This window comes from Psammomys obesus, unplaced genomic scaffold, assembly GCF_907164565.1.
Source record: "Psammomys obesus unplaced genomic scaffold, mPsaObe1.curated_primary_1811, whole genome shotgun sequence".
Taxonomy (NCBI): Eukaryota; Metazoa; Chordata; class Mammalia; order Rodentia; family Muridae; genus Psammomys; species Psammomys obesus.
In genome coordinates, this window is record NW_026596069.1 from 124,595 (window position 1) to 149,457 (window position 24,863).

The 24,863-nt window shown below is 44.5% G+C and overlaps 3 protein-coding genes across 4 annotated transcripts in view; 1 reads left to right on the forward strand and 2 right to left on the reverse strand.

Moving 5' to 3' along the window:
* The window catches only part of Zmat2 (zinc finger matrin-type 2), a 6,275-nt gene extending 3,632 nt beyond the window's left edge, over positions 1 to 2,643 (reverse strand). The window contains exons 1-3 of the mRNA XM_055625744.1: positions 2,562 to 2,643; positions 2,136 to 2,229; positions 1,109 to 1,232 (exon numbers count right to left, since the gene is read on the reverse strand). Coding sequence (XP_055481719.1) covers positions 1,109 to 1,232; positions 2,136 to 2,229; positions 2,562 to 2,579 — 236 coding nt within the window. The 5' untranslated portion in view covers positions 2,580 to 2,643. The remainder of the gene's footprint in view (positions 1 to 1,108; positions 1,233 to 2,135; positions 2,230 to 2,561) is intronic.
* A 1,317-nt stretch (positions 2,644 to 3,960) lies between these two features.
* Positions 3,961 to 12,500, reverse strand: Hars2 (histidyl-tRNA synthetase 2, mitochondrial). Of its 2 annotated transcripts, XM_055625628.1 has the most exons (13): positions 12,254 to 12,500; positions 10,273 to 10,347; positions 9,920 to 10,039; positions 9,713 to 9,808; positions 8,757 to 8,882; positions 8,346 to 8,453; positions 8,090 to 8,188; positions 7,668 to 7,761; positions 7,045 to 7,172; positions 6,717 to 6,959; positions 5,721 to 5,837; positions 5,365 to 5,511; positions 3,961 to 4,927 (listed from the first exon to the last, which is right to left on the reverse strand). In XM_055625628.1, the coding sequence occupies exons 1-13, from the start codon at positions 12,362 to 12,364 to the stop codon at positions 4,868 to 4,870; spliced, it is 1,524 nt and encodes a 507-aa protein (XP_055481603.1). In that variant the 5' UTR covers positions 12,365 to 12,500; the 3' UTR covers positions 3,961 to 4,867. The 2 variants fall into 2 exon arrangements, with proteins under 2 accessions (XP_055481603.1, XP_055481604.1); XM_055625629.1 differs by lacking the exons at positions 9,713 to 9,808; positions 9,920 to 10,039; positions 10,273 to 10,347; positions 12,254 to 12,500 and adding an exon at positions 9,479 to 9,703.
* Positions 12,501 to 12,617: 117 nt separating this feature from the next.
* Positions 12,618 to 24,759, forward strand: Hars1 (histidyl-tRNA synthetase 1). The gene is made up of 13 exons (XM_055625630.1): positions 12,618 to 12,748; positions 12,996 to 13,085; positions 16,499 to 16,618; positions 17,506 to 17,601; positions 18,585 to 18,710; positions 19,502 to 19,609; positions 19,759 to 19,857; positions 20,076 to 20,169; positions 20,451 to 20,578; positions 20,665 to 20,907; positions 22,854 to 22,970; positions 23,884 to 24,030; positions 24,332 to 24,759. Exons 1-13 carry the CDS (start codon positions 12,659 to 12,661, stop codon positions 24,401 to 24,403), a joined length of 1,530 nt encoding a protein of 509 aa, XP_055481605.1. The 5' UTR covers positions 12,618 to 12,658; the 3' UTR covers positions 24,404 to 24,759.
* Positions 24,760 to 24,863: the final 104 nt, after the last annotated feature.

Below are 24,863 nucleotides of genomic sequence, written 5' to 3' on the forward strand. Positions count from 1 at the left end.
TCTTTCTTTCTTTCTTTCTTTCTTTCTTTCTTTCTTTCTTTCTTTCTTTCTTTCTTTCTTTCTTTCCTCTTCTAACTTTATTAAGCCCCAGAGCTCTCATGCTGTAGCCCAAGTAGGCCTTAAACTTGCAGCCATCCTCCGGCTTCCCAAGTGCAGCTATTATGGCATGAACTTTTTCACCTGGCTCCCAGCATCTTTTTTAGAGGCATTTTCATAAAGCCTTATAAGACATTCTCCACCCTCCAAGGAAGCCGACCTTCCTTGTCTTCCTACTCTTTGTAGCCTCCTCCCAATCTGGACCAAAGTGTTCTGTGTGATGAACAGAATGTGTCAAAAAATTAGATTATCTTAAAGACTGGCTTCCGCTTTTGTGAAGATGACTTGCTTTGGGGAAACTAGTCTCTTCATGCTTTACTGTGAACAACTTTACAAACAGGCTCACAATTTGAACTGCAGTCTCCAAACCATAGGCATGCGAGGGCTCAGAAGAGAGTCTTCTGACTTTATTATCCACCACTGAATGCAAACCAAGGCAATTTCACAACTGCAAATTCATTGGAGATCCAGAACCTCCAAGGTAACCACCCCTCAATTCCCTGCCCACAGAAACTATGAGCTATTATTACTTTACGATACTAAATATTTAATTTGCTCATTTACACAGCAAAGGCAGTGGGTTTAATAAATAAAACAGAAATGACTAAGTGTTATGATTCTCCTAATAAAAGCTTTAACTTGACAGACTTGAAGGAATGGTAGCAAAAGGGTGACAAGCTCTGTGGAACTCTTCTGTAGATCACAGACTTGGTGCATAATAACTATAGTTACAGCTCTACTTCAGAGCCTTCAAGTCTTCTAACAGAATACATAACTTTGGAAGAAATCAAGGAAGTAGTAACAGTACTGATAGAAGAAGCCTACAGAACAATCCTTCCTAGGCACAGGTCTGAGTTGACTTCAAACTTCAGGGGCAAAGAACAAAGAATCAAGTTATGTTCAATAAGGCTGCCATCTGTAGGCCTGGGATTCTCCTCAACACTTCCTAAAATCAATGTAAGTAGTTTATTAGGCTAGCCTTGGTATTAGAGATAGATAAAAAGCTACTCACCCTCCCATCTCAGACTGGGGGGTCGTCTTGGTAATGACGATTGTCTTCCCAAGTTTGGATTCCAAGTCCACCTTGTAATCCCTGTGCCGTAGAAGTTCCCGCTTGACTGGCTGCACTGGTTTTCCTGAAAAAAGAAAAAAAAAAAAAAAAAAAAAAAGGAGTATGAAAGGAGGCCCCTTCGGCATTCAGTTTCTTTCTTTTTGTTTTTTTCAAGACAGGGTTTCTCTGTGTAGTCCTGGCTGTCCTGGAACACACTCTGTAGACCAGGCTAGCCTCTGCCTCCTGAGTGCTGGGATTAAAGGTGTACACCACTGGTGTCTAGTATTACAGTTTCTTAGCCATAGAGGGAAGAAATTTATGAACCCCAAAATTCAGATGACTACTCTCATTCTTGTTTTGAAGTCCTCAAATAAAGAACATAACAGGTACTTTATGCAGCAGTTAAAAGAGGCTAGAAAAGACTCTAATTGGCCTGGCGCTATGTATACATAGGCCTGACCTGTCACTATGTGGACCAAGCTGGCCTCAGACTTTTAATAGTGATGCCAATTCTCAAGATCTTTTCTCCATTTTAAAGCCATCAAATTTAAACACAGTTTTTCTCATGTGTTGTTTAGGAGAACTGAGTTGTTCTGAATTTTTGCTAGAAAAGTAACCCTTTCAAAAGAGGGCACTCACACTCAGTAGCATAATGTATTCAATGTTTTCATGCAGCATGATGGCTAATCTTGGTTGTCAACTTGACCACAATCTGGAATCAACTAAAACCCAAGCAGATGGGCACACTTGAAGTATGTTTTGCTTTGTTTCGTTTGGACTGTATCATTTAAGATGGGAAAACGAATCCTGAATATGGGCCACACCTAGGGCAGCTCCGGCAAAATGAGAGGAGGAAGCTTTAGCCTTTTTGCCTACTTGCCCTCACACACTAACTGGCAGGTGATCTATCCTGTTGCTGAGGCATGCTTTGTCGAGCCACTGTATCGTCTCTACCATCCCCTTAGCCCTTCATGAAGCGAGCACCCACCATCCTTCTTTTCTCTCTCTTCTGTGAGTCTCTTCTCTGCGAGCTTCTCATATTCATCTTTGTCCCACTTTCGGCGAAAGTCCAAGTTTTTTGTCTGTAGGGGGAAAAAGTGCTCAAGATCCGTCGCTGCGCCTGTTCCCCTGGAGAAACTAAGGGAACCGCCTAACCGCCACCGAGGCGGCCCCAGGACCTTTCAAAAGAGAAGTCTCTCTGGAACGCCCAGGGGTCTGGTGTACTCGGGACCCCAACCCGAGAGACTTCCGAGATTCCACTGTCCCTGCGCCAAGGCCTTACGGGGGAGTTCTCGAACCTGGACCCTGAGATCGCGAAGAGGCGTCAGGAAGTCAGTCAAATCTCACAGCCTGTCTCTATTTAGTTCTGAAAAACCACCCCAGACCCATTAAACCTCTTCACACCAACACCTACCCCGCTGCCCGACGCCATCTTCACAGCGAAGTGAATGGAAAGCCGTAAAATGCCGTAAAACGCGTCCTGGAGCCATAAGGCAAGCTCACGCTCCAATAAGGTTCGAGCCGCGCATTCTAACTGCGTTAAGGACTGGAGTGATTCTAAGGCAGTCCTGTTGGCCCCGCCCTCTGCTCCAAGGAGATGGCGCAGGCGCAAAGGGAGTGTGAAGCAACGCGGAAGTAAGGGCACCGGCCAACGTTTTTCTCACTGGCTTTTAAAAACAAGCCCTGGAAGACTAGCTCAGCTCTTCTGTTTTACAAAAAATCGGAGTTTGGGAAACAGTTTCCCATGATCTAACCAACTTTACCTGCATCTTCAACATTTCTAAACTTCTTTTTTAAGCAAGTTCTCAGGTAGCCCCGACTGGACTCTTAACTGGCTAATGTAGTCAAAGTTGGTCTTGAATTTCTGATTCTCCTGCCTCCACTTCCCAAGGGCTGGATTTACCGGCATGTTCCACCAAGCCCCATTCATGTGGTGCTGGAGAGCGAACCCAAGGCTTCGTTCATGCTATCAGTCTACCAATTGCGCTACTCTCCCTGCCTGGTAAACCATATTTTAAAAGCTAAAACACTGTCGATGGTTCTGGATGTCCCATTCACCAGCAGGCACTATGAGTATGGCTCTAAATTATGTAATTTGCCTGCCTCTGCACCACCACTTCACTGCAGGGATTAAAAGTGTGGCATCAGGCAAAGACTTTTCAGTTTTACTGAGAAAGGGTCTCATGTAAACCCAAGGCTAAATTTTTATTTTTATACAGGGTTTCACTGTGTAGGCATGGCTGGCCTATAACTCACAGAAAATTGGCCTGTCTCTTCTTTCCCTAGTGCTAGGACGGAAAATCCTAGCACTATCTTGCCTGGCCCCGAAGCTGACTTTGAACTTCTGAGTCTCCTGCTTTCACCTCCCAAATGCTAGGCAGACATTCTGCCACAAGAGCCACATCCCTAGCTTCACTCTATGTTGTTTTGGTGGGTGGTTTTGTTTTTCACATTTTATTTTGTATATAAGTGTGCATGTGTGCTACACAAGTCATCGCAAATGAGTACAGGCCAGAGGAAAACCCAACAGAATCTGCTCTCTTCTTCCACCATGTGTGCTCCAGGGATAAAACTCAGGGCACAGCCCTCACCTGCTAAGCCATCTCACCTGACCTGATGTTAACTTTTTAGCAGCATGACTGCATTTCCTAGTTGGTGAGAGAGAGAAGAGAAATTCTAGTCATTCCCTTCACTGGACACAGAGGCATCGTCCCAGGAAGGTTGCTCGTAGCTCACTGGATTCTCCGGTATTCACTTAAACGTTTCCTAAGGTCTATGCAAATTAATCCTTTGGTAACAAATTACTCAAAGTACACTTTTAGAATTATTTTATTCTTAATCACATGGATGCGTCTGTGCATGAGTACATGCACAATAAGTGCAGGTGTCTATGGAGCCCAGAGGAGGGCCTCAGACTCCCTGGTCCTGGAGTTACAGAGAGCTGTAATCACCCTAGTGTGGGTGCTGGGAACTGAATTCTGGTCCTCTGCAAAAGCAATATGCACCCTTAACCAGTGAGCCATCTCTAACCCACTAGTCCATTTTTTAAAATGTAACATATTACATGCCCACTTCTAGAACACCTCCAGTGCAGGGTGTGGAAAAATACAGAAAACGTTAACTGTGGCAAAGGCAATTGTGTCCAAAATCTCAAAATATCAGATCACTAATTTATCATCCATTAAGTTCAATGTTCAAGATTATTAAATAGCCCCAACCTTCTACTGGTTACTGGAAGAACCAACAGATGCACTGCCAAGTCCTTGACATCCTCTCTGTTCACTGTCCATGCTTGCTGTCCTTTTAATATTCCATGGACAGCCCATAGTCCAATGTAGACAAATTCTCCAGAATCTGGTTCTCAAGATAGTCAAAAGTAAAGCTTCTCATTTCAGTGGTTCAGGGTCTCAGACTGAGGCAACTCTTCTAGAGCCTTGTTCATGGCAACCATCTTAACATCTCTTGACAGACTTCAGAGGCACTTCAGGTCTGCCTCTGCAGCTAGAGCATGCCTCTTTGGCATGACAGCCATCTCAAGCAGAGTAACCGCTATCACTAATCCATGAGATCTCAGGCCCTTCTGTAATTCTGTATCCAGCATGGAGAGAGGCAGAAGGCACTTGTACAACATCCATTCTGGACAGTGTTGTAAAGTCCACCAGAACTCAGTCCTAGATGAAAACTTTCCTTCTAAGGGCAGCAGATGAAATTAGGCAGCAATCAGGACTCGGACAGTCGCTTCTGAATTTCAGCCACAAGATTTTCTCGATTAATGGTCACCTAAAACATAAGAGAATCCTTGTGTGACAAAACTAGAAAATAACAGTGTCTTAGCCAGTTTTTCCAAATTCACTTCACTCTGAATCCATTCTTACTATTTATTCCTGGGACACACACATGAACACACACACAAATATGATTTAAAAGAAATCTTTTTAAATTTATTTCCTCTGATAACACATCTCTTAAAAGAGTATGGTATGGGATCTTGGCATGTTGCCTGTTGCCACAGCACTTGAGAAGCTTTAAGCCTATAAGCCCAGCACTCCAGAGGTAGGGGCACTAGGGATCTCTGTGAGTTCAAGGCCTGCCTGGTCTACAAAGTGAGTCCAGGACAGCCAGGGCTATTACACAGAAAAACCCTGTCTTGAAAAAAAAAAAAAAAAAAGTGGAGGTGGAGCATTTAGAACTCTGTATTTCTGTCAGCTCCTACTCACTTCTTCTCTGCTGGCCACTGAGCGGAGCTTGATGACACCTTCATTCTGTTCTTGCTCACCAATAATGACCATCAGAGGAATGTCTGCTTTCTCACAATAGTGCAGCTGGGGTAACAGTTTAGGGTTGATTTTATATAACATCTCTGCCTGAAAAAGATAGAGAGCAGAGGATTTAAAGTGATTTTAGCATATAAGTGCCCAAGAACATACATTTACAAGGAATCCAGAAGTAAGTGGCTAGACCTCTAGTGGTAAGGTAAAATGTCCTAAATACCACTGTAGGTATATGGTAAAGATAAGCCATGATTATTGTGCCCACAGACACCCAGGTCGCTCAGACAGCAATACCGCCACACCTTGATCCCAGCATCCCAAAGCTCTGCAATTATCTTCAGCCGTTCTCGGAGAAAGTTCTTCTGGGGTGTGGCCACAAACACTTGCGTCTCTGTGGTTCGAACCTTCTCACCAGAAATCTGATGAAACAGAAAGAAGAAACTAAAACTTCGGCCAAGGGTAGCTCTCACAACTGGAATCCCAGCACTCAGGTGGCCAAGGCCCTCCTGAGCTCAGAAAGAAATCCTATTTCAGAAAGCTCTTCTAAAAAGGAGGCCCAGCACTTGGGAAGGCAGAGGTAGACAGATCTCTGTGAGTTCAAGGCCAGCCTGGTCTACAAAGAAAGTCTAGGACAGCCAAGGCTACATAGAGAAACCCTGTCTCAAAAGAAAGAAAGAGAGAAAGAGAAAAAAGAAAGAAAGAAGGAAGGAAGGAAGGAAGGAAGGAAGGAAGGAAGGAAGGAGAAAAGAAAAAAGGAAGAGGGTGGGGTGAGTAGAGAGTGGGAAGGGCTGGAGAGATGGCACAGCAGTTAAGAGTACTCATTCTTTTACAGGATCCAAGTTCAAGCACCAACATGGTGACTCACAACCACCCGTAGCTGATTCCCCCCCACTTCTGACCTCCATTGGCACCAGGTATACACATACATTCAAGCAAAACACTCAGACACAAAAAAATAAGAAATAAATGTTTTTTTAAAGAAAAAAAATATCATTTACACTAGTAATTCCAAAAAGCAAAAGGATCATTAAAAGGGGGTAGGGGGCTGAGAGTATGCTAACGAAATGGCTCAGCAATTAAGAGCACTGGCTCCTCTTCCAAAGGACCCAGGTCCAAATCCCGGCACCCACATGGCAGCTCATAACTGTCTGTCACTCCAGTTCCAGTGGATCTGACACCCTCACACAGGCGTATATGGAGGCACAATACCAATCTAAGTAAAATTTAAAAGGTCCAAACGCACCTCCAGAAACCGGTTACTAGCTTTCAAGGCCACTTCACCTCTACCTAGGACCTACCTTCATCTTCTGCTCCACAAGGTAGAAGATTCTCTCTACTCCAATGCTCAACCCCACACAAGGCACGTTATGGCCCTTTGGATCAAACTGGCCTACCAGCCTGTCATAGCGCCCACCGGCAGCTACACTGCCCACACTCAGAGTCTCCTCTCCAGCCTGAGCTGGAGGCTGTAGCAGCACTGCTTCGTAAATCACTCCTGTGTAATAGTCTAGACCCCGGGCCAGACTCAGGTCAAAGGAGATCTGTAATGGAAAAATACAGTCAGCCCCAGACCAGGCTCTGAGAACCCAAGAGCTCAGCAGAAGGTCCAGACCCAGCTATGCCTACCTTGTCAGCAATTCCAAATAAAGTCAGGTATTCAAAGAGCAGCTTCAGGTCCCGCAGGCCCTGCAGGGCCAGCTGGCTTTGGGACAGTCTGGGATTCTTAAACATCTCCTCTACCAGGGATATTCCTCCTGGAAAAAAAAAAAAAGTCATGTAAAATATGTGTTATTTACTCAGATATGTTTTACCCAAATTTAGTTTTTGTTGTTGTTGTTTTGGGTTTTTGTTTGTTTAGTTGGTTGGTTTTGGTTTTGGTTTTGGACAGGGTCTCTCTAAATAGCCCTGGCCATCCTGGGCCTCACTATGTAGACCAGGCTGGCCTAGAACTCACAAAGATCCACCTTCCCCTGCCTCCCGGTTCTGGAATTAAAAACATGTGCCACAAGAGCCAGCTTGAATTTATCTGCTCTAGCCATCTTCCTCACTTTCATTAAAAAGACCACAACCTTGGTTACATGGCCAAATATTCCTCTCTACTCTGCCTTTGCCAAGAGACATAAAGTAGTTACAACACATAAAAGGGAAGCTTCAGCCAGGCCAGACTCTGGAGGTGACCCAGAGGTAGAAGCTAAACACATGTCACCCTCAGCCTGTTCTGTCATGGCTCTGAAAACCCTGGTTCTTACCATGGCATTGGATATAGGCTCCAATTCGATCAGCCACCTCAGGAGCTAGGCCTTTCTTTGCCACCATCTCATGTCTCACATCTTCCCAAGAAATCTGCATTAAGACCCAAACAACAGCTCAGCCCCAAGCCCTTCTTTCCCTAACTGAAGCACAGCATCTTATTTTCATCTGCTACCAAAAGCTTAAGAAATTAACAGTAAATTCAGCAAAACTAGAGACCACTTAGGAAATCTACAAAATCCACAATCCCCACTGCATGGCATTACTCAGACCTTGTTCAAAAATATCTGCTGAACCTTTTTTCTTTTTTATGAATAGCTACTTCCAGCCACGGTCTCCTTATTCTTCCCCTAATGACATGGATTTGAGGACAGGGCAGAAACCCAGACAGGAACTATTTAAAGCATGTTTTCTTTGTTACCTTGTCTAGTTTGTCCACTGAGGAGCAGATGGTACGGAACTTGCTCTCAGGAACACCACAGACAGCAAATATCCCATCTATAACCCGCCGGTCATTTACCTGTGAAGTCAATGTAATTAACCTATGTCCTGTCAATCAATGTCCTTTCCCTCAAAACAATGGCCACTCTAAATCTCATCACCCATAAAAGCAATATAAAGACAATTTCACAGCCCAATCCAAACTTCTCCCTCACTATGCACAAGGCTGGCCTCACCTTAATGACAAAGTCCCCCAGTTGCAATCCACTTAGGATTTCACACATGATCTTCAAACATTCTGCATCAGGGATCATAGGGTCAAACTCACCCGCAATGTCAAAATCCTACAGAAAGAAAAAAAAAAAAAAAAGAGGAAGAAAGCACGGTGGCAACACACCTTTAATCCTAGCACTCAGGAGGCAGAGGTAGGTAAATTTCAGTGAGTTTCAAACCAGCCTGGTCTACATACTGAGTTCTGAAACAGCCAGGAATATACAGAGAAACCCTGTCTCAAAAAAAAAAAAAAAAAAACCCAAAACAAAAAACAACAAAAACAAACCAAACAAAAAGGGAGAAAAACAAACCTTCCATTGCAGCTAATCTCTGATGTAACTATTACTAAACTCTGAGCCAGTCAGAGCACTTACGCACTGGCAGAACTCCCGGTAGCGGCCCTGGACTATGGCTGGGCTCTCTCGACGCCACACCTTTCCAACTTGATACCGTTTCATCTTCTTCAATTTATTCATGGCCATATATCGAGCAAAAGGGACCTTACACAAACAGGTTGAGGAAGAAAAATACTATGTTCAATGTTTAGACCTGCCATTCACACAGGAAGGAGAACTGGGTTCCGTATCTTACAGGATAAAAACAAAGACTTCCCAGGCTTGTTTCTACCATCTCTGAAGCCTAGCAGTGCTTGGTGTTAATGAAGGCACTTCACTTACTGAAACCACATGCATACTTTCCATGATTCTGTATTAAATATTTAGTGGTTCTCAACCTTCCTAACACTGCCACCCTTTAATACTATTCCTCATGTTGTGGTGACCCACAACCATAAAATTATTTTTGTTGTTACTTCCTAACTGTAATTTTGCTAAATCTCTCATATGTAACCTGTGGAGAGTCAGGACTCACAGGTTGAGAACCACTGATTTAGCACTAGTGCAGCAGGTAAAGGGGTTTGTTGTCCAGCTATGTCAACCTGAGTTCTAGCCACAGAACCCACACAGGAGTTAGGAGAACTGACTCTAGGAAGTCATCCTCTGACCGTCACACACATGTCCACACAAACAACATCCACACACACAACAGTTAATTTTCTTCTATACATATGCTTATGAACACCACTCCAGTCACAGACCTTAGGATCTCTGGAGCTTGGGTCAGTAATCTGTTTCTACAGACTTCCTGGAGAATCTCATACACAGTGAAGTTAAATGGCAGGGCCTTCAGGATAGGATCTGATGGCAGAATTGCCTTCTGGGAAAAACCTAGTAAAGAAAGGTACTGTCAAAGTTCCTCTACTCCCTCCTACCAGAGAAAACCCACTGGATTTGGGTAGAAAAAAGTCAGGCTGCCGCACTCAGAAGGATACGGTGAGGTCATAACGGAGAGACAGCAACTCTCCACCTTGATCCTCCAAATCATACATGAGACCGAAGTTGTCTTCATACTTCTCAGTGAGCATTTCCTGCAAGAGTCGAACAGAAAAGGCCACAATTTAGAGCACTGACCACAGAACACAGATGAGAAGCCTGGGGGCCGGTAAGCGATGCGGTTGTCAGCATCCTCCAATCCTTACTTTTAGCTCAAATGCTGGCGTATCCAACCCTTTTGCCCCATGACGTTTAAAGCAGCTGATAATCTTATTAAGAATTTTTTCCCTCACAACCATCTGTTGAGGACTTAAATCCCTGGTGCCCTGGAAAACAAAAGTAGCCAAAGTAAAAAATCAAGACCATTTAAGACTAAAGGTTAAGTCATGTCCATAATCTAAGGTTTGAAACTAACTTAAACTCCATCTAGAATTTCAAGAACAATAAGTCAAAAAGAAAAAAGAAAAAAAAAAGATTTAAAAGGGAGAGGCAAAGAGAGTGTGCTTGCCTGCACTGCACCTCTGACCCTCTGACAGGCAGGGTGGGCAAAGGATGTTACCTTTGGAACCTTGATGACAAAATGCGGTTTTTCTTGATGTGGTTTCAGTTGGGATGTTAACACTGCCTCTGCAACCTGGTAGAAAAAGGAATATGAGATGGGCCTTCTCCAGGCATTGGCCAAATCTGTGACCCTGTGGACCATCACCCTGAGAAGACCTTTGATCCCATGCAAAAAAGTTTCCTGAACACCATTTTATTTTGTCTATGCTGATCTCCTTCCACCCTCAATAATTCATGCTGACTTTCCAATTATACCTGTAATATATATAAAGATCAGTCTTTTTTTCTACATAAGCTTCTTCACTTAAATGTCTGAAGAAGTTGAAGCACCTGAGAATAATAAAGACACAGAACCCACAACTGTCACCACGAAATTTCTAGAAGTAGGGATTAGAACTCCAGTTCTCAGCTAGACATGGTGGCACACACATATAATCCCCACACTTGGGAGACAAAAGCAGGAAGATCTCTGTGAGTTCAAGGCCAGTTTCTTCTACATAATGAGTTACAGGACAGCTAGAGCTACATAGTCTGTCTCAAACGAATAAACAAAAAGAACTCCAGTTCTCAATTCTTACTCAAATAGCCAAAAAGGTGGTACATGCCTTTAATTCTAGCAATCAGAGGCAGGCAGATCACTATGAGTTTTAAGGCCAGCCTAGTCTACAGAGTAAGCTCTTGGACAGCCAAGGCTACAGAGGGAGGCCCTGCCTCAAAAATAAATAAATACATACATACATACATACATACAGTCATTTATCAGACATGGAGGCAACTTTTAAAAGAGGAACAAACATGGGCCAATGAGATGGCCCAGTGGGTATACACCAAGCCTGACCATCTGAGTTGGATGTTTCAACTCACATGGTTGAAAGAGAAAAACTAATTCCCACAATTTGTCCTCTGACTTATTTACAATCATACACAATAAAAACCTATGAAATCATAGAAATAAATTTCCTGGTTAAACTACAGAAAAAAAAAAAAAAAAAAAAAAAAAAGACCAGTAAAATTCTGTGACTGAAACTGAATTAAAGCTCTGGTCCCCTGTGGAGCATGATACAAAGCACCTGCTTTCCGAAGAGGGGTAACAATCACTGATTTAGTGCTAGTGAGGTGGCTCCTGAGTATCCGTGCTGGCCACTTACCACAGCCACCTCAGTGCAATCCCCCAACTCCACAAGGTGAAGCAGGGAACAGAAGTGCACCACGGCACACCAACACCCACACACATTAATTAATAGATAAGTTTACTTTTATAAAAGAAGAATCAGACCTAAAGACCCACACGTCGTTTGCCTTCCGGAAATACAAATGGTGGTAATTCCGACTCTTCCCAAAGAGAAGACTGAGTACAATACCCCATCCCCTTATTCTAATTCCAAAATCCAATTATCTCTGAAAATGTTTCTCTGAGATTCGTTTTAGCGTAAATTCACATGATGGGTATAAACTCAGTTCATTTATGGGGGACTGTCTATACAGATTTGACTCAAATTCCATGTTCAAGAATTTCAGCTGACTGAAAAATAACCCTCATAATTCTCAGTTGCTATGTACCCATAAGTCATTTAACCCTGCGATCTCCGCTTACTCAACTGTAAAACAGAGATAAAAGCCTCAATCTTTGAGATTGCTCCAATAATAAAATGACAAAAGCATCCAAAACGCTTAGTCCAGTGCAGGTACAAAGTGGTTTATCAATGTAAACCAATTGTACGGCTGGAGAGATGGCTCTTGTAGAGGTCCTGGGTTCCCCAGCACCCACAGGGTGACTCACCACCAGCCAACTCCAGACTCAGGCGACCCATTTCTGCCTTCTGCGGGCAGCAGGCGCGTACGCAGGGCACGCATACGTGCAGGCAAAATACCCATACAAATAAGAAAAATAAACTTTCAAAAATAAAAAAATCAACTGCAATGATACAATACAGACTGCGCGTCAATGCTTTCAGGAGAGGAGGCTCGGGGTGGCTCACCTGGCTGTGACAACCAACCGCCCGGACGCACACAGCGCGGGGAGGTCGCAGGAGCTGGGCGAGCAGCGCAGCCCAGACCCCGCGGCGCAGGGGTCCCCCAAGATGGGGCATTGTGCAGCAGGATTCCGGCTTTCCGGAACAGGAGCCAAGGGCCCGGAACCGAGAGCCGCCCAGTTTCAGAAACACTACCCCGAGCTACAAGCACCTGGGGTCGGAGTTAGTCCGTGAGGTGGGGCTAAATTCCGAGTGTCTCACGCTCCCTGACCCGGAAGTGTTCCCGCTCCCCTCTCGCCAGAGACGCTCTAGACAGGAAAGCCGGCGTCTCGGTAGCCGGAAGTCATCCGAACCTAGGCTGAGTCCACCAAGGCGGGTTCAGGCAGCAGTCAGTTCCGGTTGGCAGCCAGGATGGCAGATCGTGCTGCGCTGGAGGAGCTGGTGCGACTCCAGGGAGAGCATGTGAGGGGCCTCAAGCAGCAGAAAGCCTCTGCTGAGCAGGTGCGACTCAGATGGAAAGAGAGGGGATGGACAAAACCAGGGGAACGTAGAGGGGTGGTCTGGCTGGAGAGCAGGGGTGTGGATAAAAAGACCAGGCTGCTAGAGTGAAAGGGGCTGAATGAGGAGGTTGCCAGGGTGGGTCCCTAGAGAAGCGAGGCTAGGCCTAAGAGAGAGGGGTATCGAGCGAATGGGAACGGAGGGAGGGGAGTGACAGGTGGACAGGCTAGCGGCGTTTTTCCCTCCACAGATCGAGGAGGAGGTGTCGAAGCTCCTAAAACTGAAGGCGCAGCTGGGCCATGATGAAGGCAGACAGAAGTTTGTGCTCAAAACCCCCAAGGTAAACTATTCCTGTGTGAGGCCTCAGAGGCGGGCCCAGATCCACAATCTGAAATATTGCAAAGGAGTCAAGAGTTGGTGTGGGCACTGGGCTGGATGGAACTCAACCTGAGTCATTCGGTAATGGCAGCGTGATGACGGGAGTCAGCCTGCTAACTGCTACTACTCCTTTCATTCATTACATATTACATTACACAGTAAGTCTGTGTGTGTGGCATTGTGCATTGACTACACCGTGCCAGACGCCCGCCTTTGCGATGCTTACCTTCCACCGAGACAGAGATTTAGGACAGATAATCCCACACAGGGCTGTGCAGTTACAAAATAGGACTGGTGATATGAAGAAATTGAGGGCTGGAGAGATGGCTCAGCTTTTCAGAGCGTGCAGAGGATCCAAGTTTGATTCCCAGCACCTACATCAGGTGGCTCACAACTGTCTGTAACTGTAGCTCCAGGAGGATCTGACACCTCCGGCCTCAACAGGCACCTGCACGGACACATTCACATAACCAAACACAGATACACACACCACACACACATACACATATAAATGCATAAAAGTAAACAAAGGAACTCACAGAGATGCTCATAGAAAAAAAAAGAGATTGCTGGGGAATCTGAGAAGCCACACTGAGGAGGTACTATACTGATGGACCGCTCAGTGGGTAGGAGAGAACCAGGGAATGACCGTTAGGATGATAGGCCCAGTTGGTTGTGGAAACCCTGAAGCAGAAAAGAACTTTGATGCTTCCTAGAAACTAGAAGAAGACCTGCACAAGTAGAACCAAATACAGTTAGTGATGCGTAGCTCCATCTCAGGACTTTGGTTCAGACGCTATTCTGTAAGTTCTAGAAACAAAACTACACCTTCATCGGGTTCCCTTGGCGCATCGTGCATAGCTCTGCTATTTCACAGGCCTTTAATTTTCACTTCGGTGAATGTGTGGATATGTGCAATATGGGTACTTGCATTGGCTAAGAGAAAGTGTCCGATTCCCTGGAGCTGGAGTTACAGGCAGTTGTGAGTCGAGGTGCTGGAAACTGAACTAATGTCCTCCGGAAGAGTGCGGAGCGTTGTTAACCGCTGAGCCCTCCTCTCCTACATACATCCTCCAACAACTTTCAGTAGTGAATTCATGAAGTTTATTTACAAGAAGCTAAGACTGGGTGCCTAGAAATAAACATATATTTAATGAATGTGTTTAAAATTGATTTCTAAGGATGAGAGAGGCCATGTGTGGTGGTGCACATCTTTAATTCCAGTACTCAGGAAGCAAAGGCGGGTGGATCTTTGTGAGTTTTAGTGGCATTTAGAAAGGTCATTGGGTTTCACTAAAGAGGAACTAGTCTATTAAAAGTTTTTTTTATTTTCTAGATTAGTCAGTAGTATCAATGATTATCAATCATTGTTTCTTTGAGATTTTATTTTATTGAGACAGAGTATCTATGTACTTCTTGCTGGCCCGGAACTCTTTATGTAATCCAGGCTGGCCTTGAACTCACAGAGACCCACCTGCCTCTGCACCTCCCATGTTGGGACTCAATTCTTTGAGATTTTTTTTTTTTAAAGATTTATTTTATTTTTATTTAAGTGTATATGTCTGTGGGACTGTATGCCATGTGTAGGGCAGCTGAGTTACAGACAGTTATGAGCTGCCCAGCTGGGTGCTGGGACCTGAAGTCAGGACAGCCTGGTGTACAGGTTCCAGGCCAGCAAGGACATAGTATGATAGTAAAGCCTTGTCTCCAAAAAGCAGGGGGTGGGGAGCAGGGGTGAGGTGGAGGAGTGGAGACTGATGGTATGATTAATTCTTCTGTGTTGAGGTTAATTCTTTAAGCCAAATTCATTAAGCTATATCCTTGTTCACAGTTTTTAAAACCAAAGTAAAACAAAACACAAGACCTGGCCAGCCTCAGGCTTGCTGTATAGCAGAGGCTAGCTTTGAAATTCTGATCTTCAGGTTTCCACCTAGCAAGTGCTGGAATTACAAGCAAGTACTACCACACCCATCCTACACAATTCTTCTTCAAAGGTCAAGAGAAGTTTAAAATATCAAAGAAATGGGGGCTGGAGAGGTGGTTCGGTATTGAGGGTGCTTGTTGTTTTTCTAGAAGAGCTGAGCTAGGTTCTCAGTGGTTCAGCACCCACATATAGCAGCGCACACACACACACAGATACACACAATGGCATTAAAGAACTAATGATCAAATAATTGCTCAAACTATTTCATTTAATAGCGTGATCGGTGTTACTCTTCTCGCTACATCTTTTAATTCCCTCAAAATATTATTTGCGCTAATTTGTAATGGTATGTTGATAAATTTTTGCACTTTGAATTTCAAATGTGGCAAATGTACATGGAAATAATACACTTTGGACTGAAGAGTTAGTAGCTAAGAATGTGAGAAGGTCTTTAGACCAAAGGCTCTGGAGCAGACTCTACGGCCCATATTAAAGCTCTGACCTGTATGGGAGACAGGCTCCACTACACACTTGCTCAGTGCTCTTAGGTGGTGATTTGACTTCTTGACAGCCTATAATTTAACTATAAAATGTATCTGCCAAACCTGACTTTTTTTTTTCCTTCTTGAGAAAGGGTCTCACTCTTATGGGCCAGGCTGGCCTTGAACTCAGTGATCCCCCTGCCTCTGCCTTCCAAGTGCCACTACACCCAGCTTTGTAAGGGCTTTTTATCAAAATTAATTTTGTTAACTAGAATTTGACAGAAAATTCTGTGGAAAAAAAAAATTGCATGTAAACTTTAGAATTTAGCCTATAATATAGCACTCGGGGAGGCAGAGGCAGGCAGGTCAGCCTGGTCTACAATGTGAGTCCAGGACAACAAAGGATACACAGAGAAACTCTGTCTTAACAAAAACAAAAAACAGGGCTGGACAGATGTTCATTGGTTAAGAGCACTGTCTGTTCTTCCAAAGGACCCGGCTTCAATTCTCAGCACCCACATGGCAGCTCACAACTGTCTGCTCATTCCAAGGGATCTGACACCTTCACACTAATGCACATAAAATAAAATTAAATAAATTATTAAAAAACAAACAAATTCAACCTGAAGCCACTTTGAATTCACTTTAGAATTCAACCTGAGCCACTTTGAATTGATATGCTTGTCAGGTGGGTATTCTCTGCTATACAAGGAAATACGGTTATTCCTGAGTTTTCAGAAAGCTTGTGTTGAGACTCTGAATTCTATGAAAGAGAACCTAGTGGCTGACAGCAGTGAGTCTTGGGATTGACAGGACCTCTTCTGAGCTATCTTCCCACTTGGTGACCTGTAGGAAAAGCCACATTGCAGGGTCGTATGTGTTCCATGTTGCTGAGCTAGACTGTGGATATTTCTAGAGTTTATTGCTGTGTTTTAATGTCATTCTTGAGTTTTGATTTTGACTCCTAAGGGCACCAGAGACTACAGTCCCCGGCAGATGGCAGTTCGGGAGAAGGTGTTTGATACCATCATCCGCTGCTTCAAGCGCCATGGAGCAGAGGTGATTGATACACCCGTGTTTGAACTAAAGGTGAGCGATGGGTGAGGAGAAACCGCACAGTGGCGCCATGGGCTTATGAATACCAGAGAGCATAATAAAGGAGCCTAAGGTTACTAAGGTTAGAATTTTAACGTATAAATGGGGCAGGCAGAGCTTAGTCTGTGACACCACCAGTCTGTGACAGCACCCACATGGCAACTCACAGCTGTCTGAAACTCCAGTACCAGGGTATCTATCACCCTCACACAGACATACATACAGGCAAAACACCAATGTACATAAAATAAAAATAAAATCCTAATTAAGAAAAAAAAAATTTTACTACCAAGCCTAATGACCTAAGTTTAATCCTTAGAACTTTCAAGATGGGGGAACCAACTCTTACAGGTTATCTGCTGACCAAGTTGAAATTAGTCATGTTAGAGTAGTAAGTTTTTGTGTTTATATGGTCTTTTTTAAATATTTATTTATTTATGTATATGCGTACACTATTTGCATATATGCCTGCATGCCAGAAGAGGGCATTGGATCCCATAATTGTGAGCTACCGTGTGGTTGTTGGGAATTGAACTTAGGACCTCTAAAGAAAAGTGCTCTTAACCTCTGAGCCATTTCTCCAGCCCCTGTAGTGGTCTTTTAAGGGCTGAGGATACAGTTTAGTGATAGTGATTGCCCACCAAATACAAAGCCTAGGTTTAGTCCCTAGCATCAAATAATAATGAGGAGGAGGTGGTGGTTATTTATAGCCAGGGGTGGTAATCCAAGCCTTTAATCCTAGCATCTAGGAGGTAGAGGCAGGCATATCTCTGGAAGTTCACAGCCAGCCAAGGATACATAATAAGACCCTGACTCTAAATGAATAAATAAAGTTAAAATTTGATTTATTATTTTGATCATATTCTTCTTGGTTTCTCCAGGAAACACTGACTGGAAAGTACGGAGAAGACTCAAAGCTAATCTACGACTTGAAGGATCAGGGTGGGGAGCTGCTGTCCCTTCGTTATGACCTCACTGTATCTTTCTAAACTTGGGTGAATTGGCACTCACTGGGGTTGAATTTGAGTTTAGGGACAGCAGGCACAGGTAAGATTAAATATGAAGTCATTTGCAGTTAAAGGAATTATTTCTCTAAACCAAGATGAAGAACTTTGGCTAAGCAGAATTTAGCCTTAGAAATCTCGCTTTTTGTCAGGGCTCTGTTCCCAGTTTTACAATAGTCTCCTGACTCAAAAATAGCTCTCCCCTGCCCTCCCAGTGGATGGAATTTTCTGTAATTGACCAATATTTCCTTTATGTTCAAGTGTCTCAGTGTTTTATTGCTGTAAAGAGACATCAAGAGACATAAGAGACACTTTATAAAGGCAACCTTTATAAAAGAAAGCATTTAATTGATGGTTTGCTTATAATTTAGTGACTTAGTGGATTACCATCATGCTGGGGAGCATGGCAGCACAAAGGCAGGCATGGTGCTGGGGAAGCAGCTGAGAGCTTTACATCCTGATCCACAAGCAACAGAGAGAAAGAACTGGGCCCAGGGTGGGCTTTTGAAGCCTCAAAGCTAATCCCAGAGACACACCTACAACAAAGCCACACTACCTAATCATTTCAAACAGTTCATCAACTAGGCATGCAAATACACAAGCCTAGGTGACCCAGTTTCATTCAAACCACCCCACGGAGCCAATCTGAGAATCATCTGATTAGGGACTGCACATGGGTCCCTTTTCCCTCTGTCTAATCTGCCAAGATCCCTTCTGTCCCCTAGCCAGCATAGTCCAGGGGAGATAGTACCAAAAAGGAAGGAGCCTTAGTCCTCTTTCCTGCTTCAGCTGCCTCCTATGAATCCACAGTTAATTCTTCCTGACAGTCAGAAGTGCCGTTACTCTTACAGATAGTGTTTTTATCTATACAAGCAGGGTTACACCCTAGCTTCTGTGGGGGGCGATAACTTCCAGCAGCCACAGGAGGCTCTTTTTCCTTAACACTGTGTTATCAGGTCCCTTTTGCTCGGTATCTGGCAATGAATAAACTGAGCAACATTAAACGCTACCACATAGCTAAGGTGTATCGCCGGGACAACCCAGCTATGACCAGAGGCCGTTATCGTGAATTCTATCAGTGTGTGAGTGTTGGAAAACCATGGAACAGGATGGGTAATTCAGACCCTCTTTCCAGTAGGATCTACTGACTGCCATGGTGTCCTGAGCAAACTGTATGGTCTTGAAATTGCTCTTAGATTTCTGTGATATATTCATGTATACCTCATAATAGCTTAGTAGAGATGAAGAATTAGACAATCAAGTATGGAGTTTGAAGGCCTAGTTTGGTAGGATTGGGGGTGGGGATCTTTGAAGGAAAAAAAAAGTATTTTTTAGTGCTAGGATTGAATGCAGAGCCTTGTACACACTATGATGCTAGGCAGTTGTTTTTCCACTGAGCTACAGCCCTAGCTCCAGGTTCTTCCTGTCAGTCACAGTATTACAAGCTCAACAGAGAGTGAGGAAATTCAATGTGTGTAGTATCAAATCTTCTAAACCAAAGGCAGGACTTCTGACAGATGGGGAAAAAAATAGCAAAAAAATTAAGGTGGAAAGGGCTTTGGGCTGCAGCTCAGTAGAAAGGTGATTTCTTCACACGCTTGAAGCCCTAGGTTCAACACCCAGTATTGCCACACAGAGAGACAGACAGACACACAGAATAAGGCTGGGAAATCCCCCACAGCATTAGAAGTTGAGGAAGATGAAAAGGTAGATGGTTTAGAATAGTTCCTTAATGGATAGGATAGCAGGACTGGTGAAAGCCCAAGAGCTGATAATAAGACAGAAAAAGAGGGCCAGGCCTGTGTTTGGGAGTAAACAGAGCAGAGATTTTGGGGGTCCCTCACATGCTATCCCTCTCCCTCCTTCCCTGCAGGATTTTGACATTGCTGGCCAATTTGACCCCATGATTCCTGATGCAGAGTGCCTAAAGATCATGTGCGAGATCCTGAGTTCACTTCAGATCGGCAGCTTCCTGGTCAAGGTCAGAGCTGGGTGGGACTTCGAGGGCAAGGTGGAGCCTGGCCTCTCACAGGGAGAAGTCCTTCTCAGGGCGATCAGTAGCCCATGTGAGAGAGAACTGAGAATCGTGCACAATGAACAGCTCCCTCCCCTACACCTTGCTCCTCACAGGTAAATGATAGGCGCATCCTAGATGGGATGTTTGCCATCTGTGGTGTTCCTGATAGCAAGTTCCGTACCATCTGCTCCTCGGTGGACAAACTAGACAAGGTAACAACCCAAACACCTCAATTCCTAGATCCTACCCTGTTTTGAGCAATGAAAAGTTTAGGAGGAGGAAGTAGCTGCCTCTACGCCTCCTGGAGGACTAGCCCCTCCATGTAGGTTGAAGGGCATCTTTGCTCTCAGATTGCTCCTTGAGAAGGCTCCCTACTTATTCTGTGGTAGGGAAGCTGTGCAATGGCCTCTGACTGTTGCTGTCTGCCCAGGTATCCTGGGACGAAGTGAAGAATGAGATGGTGGAAGAGAAGGGCCTTGCACCCGAAGTGGCTGATCGAATCGGAAACTATGTCCAGCAGCATGGTGAGAAAAGAACCTAGCAGCCACGCCACTGCCCTCAGCCCTAAAGTTGAAAGATGTGTGTGTGTGTGTGTTGGTAAAGGTGGGGGTGGGTGTTCATATGTACATGTAATCACAGAGCGTGTGTGTGTGTGTGTGTGTGCTCAGGCACGCGTGTCTCTGTGTATGAAGGGGAAATGTTCGGGTGTACATGTAACTGCAGCACAGACAAAAAGCAGACCTGTTTTTGTTTTTGTTTTTGTTTTGTTTTCTTGTCTGTCTGCCCTACAAATTTGTCTCCTCAGGTGGGGTGTCTCTGGTGGATCAATTGCTCCAGGATCCTCAACTCTCCCAAAACAAACAGGCCTTAGAGGGCTTGGGAGACCTAAAGCTGCTGTTTGAATATCTAACCCTATTTGGCATTGATGACAAGGTGAGTCAGGTTGGTGAGGATGTCCCAGCTGACCTCTGTGGTTTGGGATCCATGATCCTAATCATGTACTGACCTTACCTCCACAGATCTCCTTTGACCTGAGCCTTGCTCGAGGGCTGGACTACTATACTGGGGTCATCTATGAGGCAGTGCTGCTACAGACACCAACCGAGGCTGGGGAAGAGCCCCTGGGTGTGGGCAGTGTGGCTGCCGGAGGGCGCTATGATGGGCTGGTGGGCATGTTTGACCCCAAAGGACGCAAGGTGCCATGCGTCGGCCTCAGTATTGGAGTGGAGCGGATCTTCTCCATTGTAGAGCAAAGATTAGAGGTAAATCCTAGGGGTGCGTAGAACACAAAAGGACAGATGATGGTATCCAACTTCCTTTGATCTCTTAGGGTGCTGCTTTGGATAGGGAGCATCTCTGAGGCCTCACTCCTTTATGAGCCAGTTTTGTGTTTGTCTCTGGATAGATATACATTTTATGATACTAAAACTTGAACCTGGGCCTTGTGCATGCTAGGAAAGCCCTCTTTTTTTATCAAGCACTCTTTTTTTTTTTTTTTTAATCTGTGTAGCCTTGGCTGTCCTGGACTCACTTTGGCCTCAAACTCACAGAGATCCACCTGCCTCTGCCTGTCCAAGTGCTGAGATTACAGTGTGTGCCACCACTCCTGGCTTAGGCAAGCACTCTTACCACTGTGCTCTTTTTCACTTATTTTGAGACAGGGTCTCACTAAGTTGCCCAGGGTGACTTTGAACTCAAGCGGGCCTTGAATCCTGGCTCAGCCTCTGGATAGCTAGACTAGGTTGAGCCATCAGGCCTGGCTTCTAAGATAGTTTTCTCCACTGGATCAGAGCTATCAAAAATCTAGGCTGGTATATCCAAGAAGCATCTCCTCCTTGAGACAGAATACTTAACATTGACTGCCATGTGCCAGGCCCTGTGCTTGGTGTGTTTCATGCTTCAGCTAATAGTTCTGACACAGACCTACTGAGAGTAGCTTTCATTATTTTTATTTTTCAAATAAGGAAGCTAAATGCTAAAGAGGAGATAATTTGCGCAAGGTCATGAAACATGTAAGTAATAGAGTCAGTATGAATCCAGAGTCAAAACTCCTAAGTCTTACTGTTAACCACTCTAATGCTGCATCTCAGTGGAAAACATACCCCAGGCCCTGAGCTTTCTCAGATGGAGCTCCGACTCCCTAGGACCAAGAGTGACACCAAGGAAGCTCCTCATGATCCTCAAGACCTGCTTTGTTGCTGGTACTCTTAAAAGGCTCGTTGTGTTTTGTTTCAGGAATGCTCAAGCAACTTTCCCGCTATTCCTGTCTTTTTTTTTTCCTCCCCTAGGATGAGACCACCCATGTCTCCCACTTGAGCTTGTTATTCTAGTAGGCATCTTATGTAATAGCTTTAAAAATAGTTTTTTCAGAAGTTGAGGAGCAGTAGCAGGGTCCTTTGTTCCTGCACCCACACAGACCTAGTCTCACTGATGGGAAAGCAGAAGGTAAAGACTAGATACCATTGGTGGTTTGAGGTGGTCTCAAAGCACTTCCTTTGTGAATGTGCTTGTGGCCCCTAACCTCCTAAAGGGAAAGATTTTTTAACTTTACTGCTACCCTGGAATGTTTATATTTTTTTGTTGTTGTGTTTTTTGTTCTGTAATTTTTTTAAATTAATTTTTATGTATATGGATGTTGTGCCTACATGTATATCTGTGCTTGGTGCCCACACAGGCCAAAAGAGGTCATTAGTTCCCCTGGGACTAGAGTTACAGACAGCTGTGAGCTGCCATGTGGGTGCTGGCAATCAAACTCAAGTCCCCTAGAAAAGCAGTCCATGTTCTTAACTGCTGAGCCATCTCTCCAGTCCCCTTATTTGTTTTCTTGGGTTTTTGTTTTGTTTTCTGTTTGGTTGGTTTTTTTTTGTTTTATTTTTGAGACACACTAGCCTCAAACTCATATATTCAAGGCTAGCCTTAAACACCTGACCCTTCTGTGTCTACCTCCCAAGGACTGGAATTTTTAGGTGTATACCATATCACCGCCAGCTTTCCATCCATCATTTACTCTGACAAATCATAAAAGTCAGTTCATTTTTTACACCTTCTAAGAACTACTTTTATGTCCAGCTGGTATATCAGAAGGCTGGTACCCTTCCCTGGGTGAGCTCATAGAACTGGACTAGTCTCTCAAGATCCTAACTACAGCCTTCCCTGTTTGTTCCTTGATGGCTTAGGCCAGCTCTGACTCTTACCTGCCTCTTTCTAGGCTTCAGAGGAAAAGGTACGAACCACAGAGACACAAGTGCTTGTGGCATCTGCACAGAAGAAGCTGCTGGAGGAGAGACTGAAACTTGTCTCAGAGTTATGGGATGCTGGGATCAAGGTACAGGAGGCAATCCCCAGGGTGGCAGCAAACTTGGGAGTAATAGGCACAAACTAATAGACGTTTACATAGTGCCTTCTCCCCCTGCCTGTTGGAATGGAGCAAAGAACAAGGCACTTCATTTGTTACAGTTGTATAGCTTGGTCTTCCTATGAGATTCCTAACAGTGGGAACAGGGCCTGTCTCTGACTTTGGGACCCTTTTCTCCTACTGGGTTGCCATGTCCAGCCTTAGCAGGAGAAGAGGTGCCTAATCTTACTGCAACTTGATATGCTGGGGCTGGTTGGTATCCATGGGAGGTTTGCCCTTTTCTGAAGAGAAACAGAGAAGTGGATGGGGAAGGTGGGGTATAGAGGCTGGGAGGAGAGGAGGGAAGGGAAAACGGCAGTCGGGATGTAAATAAATAAATATGGGCTGGAGAGATGGCTCAGTGGTGAGAGTGCTGTCCGTTCTTCCAAGGGACCTTGGTTCAACTCCCAGCACCCACATGGCAGCTCACCACTGTCCATAAGCAGTTCCAGGTGGTCTGACACCCTCACACCTAAAATGCCCCTCACACATAAAATAAAATTAAATAAATTTAAAAAATAAAAAATAAAAATAAATAAATATAAAGAAGAGCATAAAAAGGATTGCTTAAATGAGGGGGCTTTGTCAATTATATTTTCCCAGTTATTTTTATGTGCTGCTTACAGCATTTTTATTCTTATCAATACCAATAGCATATTACATTGTTATTGAGATTCTGCTTTCTAGCTCATTTTGAAGTATTGTGAACAAGACTTAATGATTTGTAGAAATGAAAATAAAAGTATTTTTCAGAGCTGGAGAACAAGGCATCCCACCACCACACTCCCAAAGTGTGTTCCTGAGAACAACAGAAGCCTTTGTTTTCTTCCTTGGTCATTTGTAGGCCGAGCTGCTCTACAAGAAGAACCCAAAGTTACTGAACCAGTTGCAGTACTGCGAGGAAACAGGCATCCCACTGGTGGCCATCATTGGTGAGCAGGAGCTCAAGGATGGAGTCATCAAGCTCCGTTCAGTGACTAGCAGAGAAGAGGTAAGGGGGCAAGCAGGGAGACTAAAGGACACGGGGACATCAAAGGCTGGGGAGCCCAGGCCTGTTTGAGACCTGAGCCTCATACAGCACTAAGTTATAAAGAACCTGAGGGCTTAGGCTTCAACTGTAATCATGGCATCTGAGATCTCCAGAATCCACATGCACATGTTTTAGTAGGGGCGTTATCCACCCAGGGGTGTCCACTTAGGTACACGTCCCAGTGAGCCAAACCTGGTAACTAGGCGCAAGCACTCAATGAACAGTTGAAGATGCTCTTACCTTCTTCCTCCCTCCTGGCCAGGTGGATGTCAGAAGAGAAGACCTTGTGGAGGAGATCAGAAGAAGAACAAATCAGCCCATCTCCATCTGCTGAACTGAGCAAATAGAGGATGCAGGTCTACTTGAAGTAAAACAAAACTGTGTATGTACTTACACAGTCAGCACGTGTCTGACCCAGCAGAAGACTGAAGAGTGGTCAGAACAGAAGCTTGTTTTTATTGTTACATTATTGATAATCACTGGCAAAAAAATAATATATATATGGCCAGGTACTACACTTTCCTTGTTGGGGATGAGAAGGAGCAGTATAAGTGGATTAATCAAGTCTCTGCCCCTGAACTCCTGTATGGACCTGAGATGGCTTCATTGCAGAGCCATACGTCAGATTCAGATGCCTCCCTGCAACCTACCGCCAAAAAGTCTAATAAATGTCTCTACCACTAACACTAACGCCTGTCTGTGTCCATGATGCTTCTTCCTCCGGCCCAGAATCACTCAGACCTCTTTAGTGACTAGTGTGAAAGGGAGGAAGCCTTCACAAACCCACTGGTTCT